Genomic DNA, 9,600 nt, shown 5'->3' with positions numbered 1-9,600 from the left:
CCGAGGCGGCCGGCGGGGAGATTGTGGGTGACCAGTGTCTTCCGTCCTGTCTCAGCGACCTGGTTGATCACCGCCCTCCCTACCTAGAGGGTGCCGGCTTTCCCACCCAAACCTTCCCATTTCGTCCTCATAACTCGCTCAGCGCCGGGGAATCTCCCTTCGCGCCCGAGCGGTGAGCCGGGAGGACGGTGCCACCTCAGCAAGAGGTCTTTTCTTGGAAGAGGGGAAGCGGTCACCAGTGGGGTGATGCGGGAGAAACGTGGGGGCACGGAGTGGGCCAGAACCTCTCGGATGACCGGCTGCGAGGAGGGGGGCCATAGAAGGGGACGGGGCGCACACCAAAGTCACAGGTGACTTGTTCCAATTAGTAGCTGTCTAATTAAATTAGTGTCACGCCGCCCAGCCAATGGGCCGGCGGGGGTGGAGGGCGCCGATGAGGCAGCCCGGCGCAAGCCCCTCCCCGGCGGCCCGAGGAGCCCGGCGCGCCGGTATAAATTGCCTCGGCGGAGCGCTGCCGGAGCGCAGCCCTGCGCGGCCACGGGTCGGGGTCGTCATCGGCACGGGACTGAGTGGGAGTTGCAGCGCACGGCCCATCGAGGATGCAGCTGGGTGAGCCGCTGCTGACGGCGGCGGGGGCACTGCCAGGCGCCCCCTTCTACCCTCTGGAGGGCGGTGGGCGCGGTGGCGCCGCCGCAGCGGGAGCCGGGACGGGCGCTGCTGGCGGCTCCCGCGGGCCGCCGGGTCCGGGATCGCCGCCTCGCCTCGACCTGGATAAGATGCCCAAGAAGTTTGGGGCGGCCCCCGCCATCCTGGGAGAGGCGGAGACGGTCGAGCCGTCCTTCGCCGCCCCCAAGCCGGACGGCCGCAAGGCCACCCCATGCGGGGACGAGGAGCTGCCCCCGGCCGCCGCCGCCCGCTACTCCATGGACAGCCTGAGCCCCGAGCGCTATTACCTGCAGTCCCCCGGGCCTCCCGCGGCCGAGCTGGGGGGGCCCTGCGCCCTGTTCCCGTACCCGCCGGCGGCGCAGCACGGCGCCGTCTACCAGCCTCCCGGCGGGCCGCGCTACCCCTACGGCTCCGTCCTGTCCCCCGGCGGCTTCCCGGGCGCCGTGTGCCCACCCAGCGGCCGGGCGCAGTTCGGAGGCGGCGGCGGGTACCAGTACGGGCAGGCGACGGCCGGCGGACCCCTTTACGGCCCCTATCCCCCGGCGTCGGGCTCCTGCGGCGGGCTCGGGGCGCTGGGGGTGCCGGCTGCCGGCCCGGGGCTGCGGGCGCAGGTCTTCCTTTGCAACCGGCCCCTCTGGCTCAAGTTCCACCGGCACCAGACGGAGATGATCATCACCAAACAGGGCCGGTAAGCGGGTGGAGGGGATGGTGGAAACGGTGTGGTGGTCTGGGATGGGGGGAAAGGGGGAGAGAGGAGGGGAGGACACCCCCGGGGACGGTCTGTGTCGGCCGTTTCCTGCCCGCTCCCCTGGGAAGGAGGTTCGCGTTCTCACCGTCGGTGATGCCCTGGGATACTTTACTCGTGGAGCGACTCCCTAGTTTCTCCAAACACAGCGCCTGGGAGATAAGGCGGGGGTCGGCTGGGGCTCGTCGCTCGTTTCCTTAATCTCTTTGGTGGCGGGACGGATGGGGCACCCACGGCCGCCCACAGCATCCGCCGGAGCCCGCGCCCCGTTCCCCGACCCGCCTCAGCATGCCTTGTGGTTTTTCTCCTCTCCCCAGGAGAATGTTTCCCTTCCTGAGCTTCAACATCACCGGCCTCAACCCCACAGCCCACTACAACGTCTTCGTGGAGGTGGTGTTGGCGGATCCCAACCACTGGCGTTTCCAGGGGGGCAAGTGGGTGACGTGCGGCAAAGCCGACAACAACATGCAAGGTAGGTGCAGGTTCTCGGGGTTTCCTCTCCCCCTTTTCCCGCGGGTCAGTTGATCGGAAAAGGTTATCGCTTCGCCCCCCGCCTCTTCAGGGTCTTCCCCACACCCGGCATCCGGCTGAGGGACGAACTGCGACTTTTTTTTGCGCCGCGGTTTGCGAGGCGGTGTGGGACAGTGGCCATYGGGGAGCCGAGGGGCTGCGCGGGCGGCAGAACAAAGCCCCGTGCCCGGCCGGCGTTTCACTGGCTTGTCTTTCCCAGGTAACAAGGTCTACGTTCACCCCGAGTCGCCCAACACCGGGGCTCACTGGATGAGGCAAGAGATTTCTTTCGGGAAGCTGAAGCTAACGAACAATAAAGGTGCCAACAACAACAACGCACAGGTACGGAGGGGGAGGGACGCTCGAGGGGCTCTTGGTGGCTCAGCGGGGGAGCCGTGGGATTTTGAGGCTTTTACAGCATTTAATCGAGCCACTAGATCACTGTGCTTGTGACTCCCTTACTGAACTGGGTCACAGAGCATGTTTTCTTTGTCTCTCCTTATCAATAGCTGCAAATGTTGGAATCTGATGTGTGAATTTCTTTTGTTTTAGCCGAACAACATATTGATCACTGGAATTGCTCAAAAAGTGGGAGTGTAGCTGATGGTTCTTAGTGAAACATGGCTACAAATTGTGAATCATCTCCTGATAACAGTTAAAACTGCTCCATTTTTAAATCGAGAAATTACAGTTTACAGGAAGAAAATGTCGTGCTGTAAAATAGGTCTTTTAATGTTAGATGCAACTAATGTAAAGATGTTGTCCCTTTCGTGGTTTCTTTTAGATGATAGTGCTTCAGTCCCTACACAAGTACCAGCCCCGGCTTCACATTGTGGAAGTGACTGAAGATGGTGTTGAAGATCTGAACGATTCCTCAAAGACTCAAACATTCATTTTCCCCGAAACACAGTTCATAGCGGTTACAGCGTATCAAAACACTGATGTAAGCATGAATGTATAAAATTGCAATTAAGACTAAAATTGCCTTGTTCAGCATCTGATCTAAGTATATTCTGCTTTCACTTTTAGATTACACAGCTCAAAATTGACCATAATCCTTTTGCAAAAGGCTTCAGAGACAACTATGACTCGTAAGTACACCTCTGTCTTCTTTTGCAGCTGTCTCTGTTTAGGAGGCATGATTCTGGCCTGAAATGTCTGTGCAAGAGTTAGTCTTTAGACACTAAATCGGTTATTCAGTGGCAGTTATATTTCTACTGGCAGTTCTGCTAATGTTAAAATGTCTGAATAGTGTATTGTCTTTGACCTGCCTTCCAGCAGACTTCTAAATTTTGGTTAAGAAACTTGTGCTGGCAGCAGCATATTGATTATCTCTACAGAAAAAAACAGCTTCTTTAAATTGTCAGCAGAAGACTTGCCTGATGGTCACTTTCTATTCCTGCTACATGTAATAGCACAAGTGAAGGTAGAAAATTTGTACTGGTCTGGGAGGAAACCTTACTAAATCAGATTAAAATATAGCATTTAATTGGATGGCTATTTGATTCTAATTAATAAATAACAAGATTCTTCGTGTTTGTGTTTTTGCATTGTCTTACTGTTGTACTGGAATTGTAAAGGAAAACACTCAGTATTTCTCTTTTATGTTGTAGCATGTACACAGCTTCAGAAAATGACAGATTAACTCCATCTCCCACGGATTCTCCTAGATCCCACCAGATCGTCCCTGGCGCCCGATACAGCATGCAGCCGTTCTTCCAAGAACAGTTTGTCAACAACCTGCCCCCAGCCAGGTTTTACAACGGGGAGAGAACCGTCCCTCAGACCAACGGCCTGCTGTCCCCGCAGCAGAACGAGGAGGTGGCCAGCTCTCCTCAGCGCTGGTTCGTGACGCCTGTGCAGCAGCCCAGCGCCAACAAACTGGACATGAACTCCTATGAGACGGAGTATTCTCACAGCACCTTGCTCCCTTACGGCATCAAATCCCTCCCTCTTCAGACATCCCATGCGCTGGGATACTACCCCGACCCGACATTTCCAACCATGGCAGGCTGGGGGAGCAGGGGCTCTTACCAGCGAAAAATGTCAACAGGACTGACTTGGACCTCAAGAACAAGTCCTCCGGGGTTCACTGAAGACCAGCTTTCCAAGGACAAGGTGAAAGAAGAAATCGGCTCGTCCTGGATAGAGACTCCACCCTCTATAAAGTCCCTAGATTCAAACGATTCTGGGGTCTACACGGGTGCTTGTAAGAGAAGACGGCTTTCGCCTAGCACTTCCAGCAATGAAAATTCCCCAACAATGAAATGTGAGGACATTAATACTGAGGACTATAGCAAAGACACTTCAAAAGGCATGGGCTACTATGCCTTTTATACTAGTTCTTAAAGCATCCTTTTATTCCAATTGGCTAATTATTTTTTTTTCAGGGTGGCCTTGGGTTTTTTTTGCATTACAATTGCCAAAAAGACTCTTGCCTTCCACCTTGAATTGTTGTGTGCAATTCTAAAGAAGGTGCCAAAGCTTTTTGACTGTTGCAGGTAATAAAGTAGGGAAAGAGCAAACTATGGGAGCATTCTTCCTCTTGTAAGAAGGAACCATATGCAGAAGTTGTAAGGAGGACCCCTAGACTTTTATCACGTGGCATATTTATTGGAGACACTAAAGTGTACGGTTTGGGTTGACTCAGAGGCCTGATCAAATCTATGCATTCCTGAGCAAGGAAAGAGGGGGTGGGATCTCAAATTAAATTTTCTTCCCTGCTTAACAAAAGGGAACTGGGTTGTAGGGAGCTGCACAAATGCTATGTTCTGCTTAGACTGAACAGGTTTCTTCAACCCCATCCACAACACAGTTGGCTAAGTTGCTCAGCTACAGTATTTTTTGGCAGAAAATGCCAAAATAAAGCCTGCTTGCCAGGCAGGATTTTGACTTGAAGGTCTTGTTGCCAATGACAGGATTAAAATGACCAAATCTGACTTTTCTTAGCTTAGAACTTGCATTTTAAAAAACCTGCCTCCATCCCAAAAGCCTAACCTTTATTGAGGTGGCCAAAAACAAAGTGTACAGTTGTGTTTTGTCTAGGTACACTGTAGAATATTGTGGAATAATGTATAAATAGTTGACCTATAGCTGTTCAGTTGGAAGGACATCTGGGGGTGTTTTAAGTTCAGAAGGCATTTTGTTTGTTAATCAAACTCAACCTATGAAGCATTGCAAAAGGAGATTTCTATTTATGTGTACGTAAAGTGACTTTTTCAGCTGCCCTGTATGAAACTGGAAGTGATGTAACTTTACCCATTCTTCTTGCCTCTACTTTCAGCCATTTTAAACTGATCAGCCCCAGAGCACCGGCCCACGAACTTTTCCCCTCCCAAGAACGCTCTTTCTGTTTTATTTTTTTCTATGTACATAGTAATAATTTTTAATAAATGTGGTGGTGCCAGGGATAAGAGTGATTGGTTCTGCTTCCTTTTTTTTGCCTCTTCTGAGGGTGTCCCAGAGAGTGAGGTGGGAGGGGTGTGAGTTCTGCTGCACACTTGGTGTGGTTTTTACCCTTTTTTTTTAACTGCCTTGCCTCTGCCTTAGCATCTCTGCCTGTGCATCTCCTGCACAAGCTCTGAGCCTCCAGCTCGCTCCAATATCAGGCTCTTGTCCTCTCTCACCGCACCAGGCTAGGTGTGGGCTCAGCACGGGCGGTGAATTGCGAACGCACTCTGCCTCCGGGGCTGCCTCTGCCTGCCGCCCCCTGCTCACCCTCCCTGTTTCCCGGAACAAGGCAAGAAATTCCCCTGCCCGCTTATCTGGGGGGGGGGGAAGCTCCTGGCAGAGCGATTGAATCCCGGCTCCCGCGGCAGCGGGACCTTTCCTGAGGATATGCAGGCAATAATGGGATTAAGCTGTTAACGATTCCCGGCTGCAAACAAAATAAACGCGGGGCTCTGGCCGGGACTATCCCCGGTGGAGGTAACGCTATCGGGGGGGCCCGGCAGGGGCTCCCCCTCCTCCGGAGCGGGACGCGGCGGGTGTCCGAGGAGATTTCGATCAGCGCATCACTTCTTGGGGCGAGGCATCGCACTGGCTCTGCGCGCTGGCAAGCGAAACAAGTCGGTGTCCCGTCAGCTCGCCCTCCGCGCTAGGACACCATCGGGAACAGAAGCGGACTTGCGGTAATTTTTAAGAGAGTAGGAATGGAGCATATCATTCCTTTAAAAAAAATTTATTTCTTTTTCTTTTGTTTTTCGGCGGGGGACACCCCCTTCCGGAAAAGCCGCCGGGAAGGGCTGTCCCCCGTCCCCAGCCGGGAGGTGCGGTGGCGTGCCGCCCGTCCCCGCCCGCCCCGCAAACTGCGATTACACAGCACGATTCCGCCGCGCCGTTATTAAAAGCTGTATATTTTTGCACCGCACGGTGAAAAAAAGAACTTAATACTTGTGAAAAGTCCTCACACTGTTTAATAGAAACGTAAGTGCCTGGCTGGCCCCAATTAACACCTTGTGATTATAATGCATTCCTAAAATGGGGTGTCAGACGCCAAATTGTGAATAAAGGTATCTAATTAATCTTCATAGGATGACACTGATAAACAACGCCAGATTTAAATAAAGATCAGGGAACTGAATGCTTTTTATTTGTTTACATTAACAAAAGATAAAGTTAACTACCCTTGCACTTTGCTTCGTAATGTGATTTACTGACACAAACAACGGGCTGCGGGCAGAGAGCCCCGCCTCGCCTCGGCGGGCTTTTTATCGTGGTTTTGGAGGGAGGGGACACCCTCGGGTGAGTGCCCCTTCTTCCTCAGCCCCACGCCCCGGGTGAGGCGGGCGTGTGCCGGGAAACGGCACCACCTCGGCCGGGCAGAGAGCGCTGGAAGGGARCGCGCCCGTCGGCCCCGTCCCCGCCACTGCCGACGCTCTCGCATGAAAACTGTGTGAGCTCGAAACGTGAGCTGGACGGGCATGGCTGGGCTGGAGCTGCATAAATAAATAAATGATAGTTGTTCACACCATTGCGGTGCTGTGCGGCGGGAGGTGAAGTGCGAGCCCTGCCCGATAAAGAGGGAAAAACTTTGTTCTGGGTCGGGGAGAATCCGAACCTCCGCGGCTGCCGGACGGGCAGAGGCTCTGCCCGACTCGGGGGCTCGACTCCTTCCCCCGCCGGCCCGGTGAAACCGGGATACGCACACTGGGGCCATTCCCTGAGAATTAACAATTCCCTGCGACGTTTCCTCACTCGAATAGTTCAGTACTCTGGGTGTATAGCCCTTACTTTTAAATAGAGCCAGCGCCCGGTGGGGTCATAGAGGCAGTAGAGACGGGTTCGTCCGAAGGAGTGAGGCCGTTCCTCGCCGAAGACTTTGTTTTTTGGGGTTGTTTTCGTTTACGCAGACCTGGAACGTCGGGAACAGCCCTCTGGTATTTTTTTTCCAACGAAACTTCATCCGTCGCCGCTCGCCCCAAACCTTATCGCTGCCGCTTCACACCCGGGCGGGAAAAACGAAACGACCCCGAAACTCTTTCTTCCGACGGCACCACCMCGACCSTCTCTGGAGGAAGGGCTCSTTCCTCCTCKGGGCGGCCACCTCAGCGCTCCGGGGAGGAAGGAGCAGATATTTTCCGGTATGTTTTCTCTTCGAGTAAAGCAATGGGGTTTTTACTTTCGGTCTGAATTTCCGCTCCCGCCTTCCTCAACGCCGCCTTTTTAACACCTGCTGGCTTGTTCCCACCTCCTCCTCTCTGAGGAGAGCGCGGCGCTAATGGAGGGGGCTTTCCCGGGAAGGGTTATTTTTACAGCCCCCCTCAGCCACCACCGCCCTCCCCTCAGGGCAGCCTCTGAGGCAGCAGCCGCCGAAGTGGGAATAGGCCCCCGATGGCTCCTGCAACCCCGTTACGCTTCAGAAATTCCCCTTCCCAACAGGAATATCGGCTGGGCGGGCCGGGGGAGTCGGCGGGGACAGCTGTGGGGTCTCGGCTCTGGGTGTAAAGTGGAGGCGAGGGGACTGAGGTGAGGGTGATGGGGCCCGTCGGTACTTTCCTCGTGTTCGTCCACCCCATAAAATTGTAACTTGCATACTATTATTATTATTATTATTATTATTATTATTATTATTATTATTATTATTATTATTATTATTATTATTATTATTATTATTAATAATAATAATACCCTATATTTTTTGTACATACAAGCCCAATTCCCCAGCCCCTTGAGCTCCATAGCCCACTCCTCCCCTTCCCCAGATCTCCATAACCCTGTTCATCATAATACGAGTATRGCTAATGTAAATATTAATCTAATCCTTATTGGAAGGATTTTAATGCTTTCTGGGTATCACAAATATGTAATCCAGGGGAGAATGACATTAACCTGAAAGTATGGAGTGCAAAATATAATTTGAATAAAAAGATAGGGTGATAGCTAATATTTCCTTTAGGGAGTACTATACTCTGAGCTGTCACAACCGATTGTGTAAATAGACGAGACTGAGGGATGTGATCCTAATCATATTGATGAAACATTCATCTGAAAGACCAAGTGCAACCAGAAGGGACTCACTAGGAATACAATTAAATCCTAATCTGGGGAGGAGGAATCCTCTGCAGGCTTTCCTCTAACCTGCTGCCCTCTTCCCTGTTTTCATTTCACAGTCAGATAAAATGCAGGAGAAGAAGGGGAAATGCAGGAGAGAKGGAATGCTGTGTGGTTTGTCTGCCTGAAGGACCACAAAAACACACTGAGTGCTGGGTGGAAAGGAGGTAAACCTGCACTTCTGATCCTGATGATTAAAAATAAAGGCCTAACTCCAGTTGCAGGGAAACTATGTGTCTGCAGAGAGATTCCACCTGTAAGTGGTGTTAATCAGGTGCAGGAAGTATYGGTTTCTGGAGGAGGAGTCCCTTTCCCACCCAGGCTTTGACTGTTAGCTCAGTCCCAGGTTGCTGAGCAAAATTTATATTTTTGTCTGTTGTGGGCTATTTAGTTTCCATCGGCAGCAGGGAACTGGTTTCTTGGTGATGTTTACTAACAAAGGGGTTATTTCCCACCCGTTTTGACTAGAGCCCCTCAAAAGATGATATGAGAAGATGGATGGGACAGGGCTTTGACGATGTGGTTCCTGTAACAGCACTAAACCCCAGGTGAGTGCTCTCCATCCACCTGACTTCTGGAGAAGGCACAGAACAGGTGTGTTTTCCTAGTGCGTGCCACCTTTTGGTTTATATCACTAAAATGAATTCAAGTAATGAATATCTGAATTCATATAATGATGTTAACAGCTTGGAAAGCAGCCTGTGCTCTTCATCCTCTCACTATTTAAAATCAGACTTCTTTGGGTGTCCCAAATCTGATCAKGTGTTTTTAGAGCTTTTCCAAAGTTGTTTGTCTTTTATCACCAAGCTCAGACAAAAGGCCAAGTGATTTTTTTTCTTCCTGGAGTGTTCTTAGTGGAACAGGTTTACTGGATTATAGAAGGACTCCTGTGGTTGAAGCAGGCACTGCTGAAGTGTGTGKAACATGAAGTAGCATCACTTTAGCAGGTTTGGGGATGAAATTTCACATTAGGGTTGCTCTGTACTGTGATTGGATATGGCTGCACACAGTAGGAGGGGTCTGTTCTGCTCTCGTCCCTGGTTTTCTTAGAGCAGGGTTAGGTTTTGTGGTGTGGGTAGGGCACTAATCCTTAAACCTCATGGAGTATTTACAATTCCATTTGTCCA

At 52.0% G+C, this 9,600-nt stretch overlaps 1 protein-coding gene across 1 annotated transcript; it reads left to right on the top strand.

The window, feature by feature from the left end:
* The first annotated feature begins 599 nt into the window (after positions 1-599).
* Positions 600-5,312, top strand: EOMES (eomesodermin). The gene is made up of 6 exons (XM_057375710.1): positions 600-1,354; positions 1,729-1,883; positions 2,142-2,263; positions 2,706-2,864; positions 2,951-3,012; positions 3,535-5,312. Exons 1-6 carry the CDS (start codon positions 600-602, stop codon positions 4,268-4,270), a joined length of 1,989 nt encoding a protein of 662 aa, XP_057231693.1. The 3' UTR covers positions 4,271-5,312.
* Positions 5,313-9,600: the final 4,288 nt, after the last annotated feature.

Source organism: Malurus melanocephalus, unplaced genomic scaffold (assembly GCF_030028575.1).
Source record: "Malurus melanocephalus ecotype Western Australia unplaced genomic scaffold, MMel_1.1 scaffold_256, whole genome shotgun sequence".
Lineage (NCBI taxonomy): Eukaryota > Metazoa > Chordata > Aves > Passeriformes > Maluridae > Malurus > Malurus melanocephalus.
Note: the sequence above shows the minus strand (reverse complement) of the source record. Positions and strands in the feature narration are given on the sequence as shown.

Coding starts and splice junctions, on each gene's coding strand:
- EOMES (XM_057375710.1), top strand. CDS start 600: ATGCAGCTGGGTGAGCCGCTGCTGACGGCGGCGGGGGCACTGCCAGGC. Junction 1,355..1,728: donor ATCATCACCAAACAGGGCCG/GTAAGCGGGTGG, acceptor TCCTCTCCCCAG/GAGAATGTTTCCCTTCCTGA. Junction 2,865..2,950: donor CAGCGTATCAAAACACTGAT/GTAAGCATGAAT, acceptor TTTCACTTTTAG/ATTACACAGCTCAAAATTGA.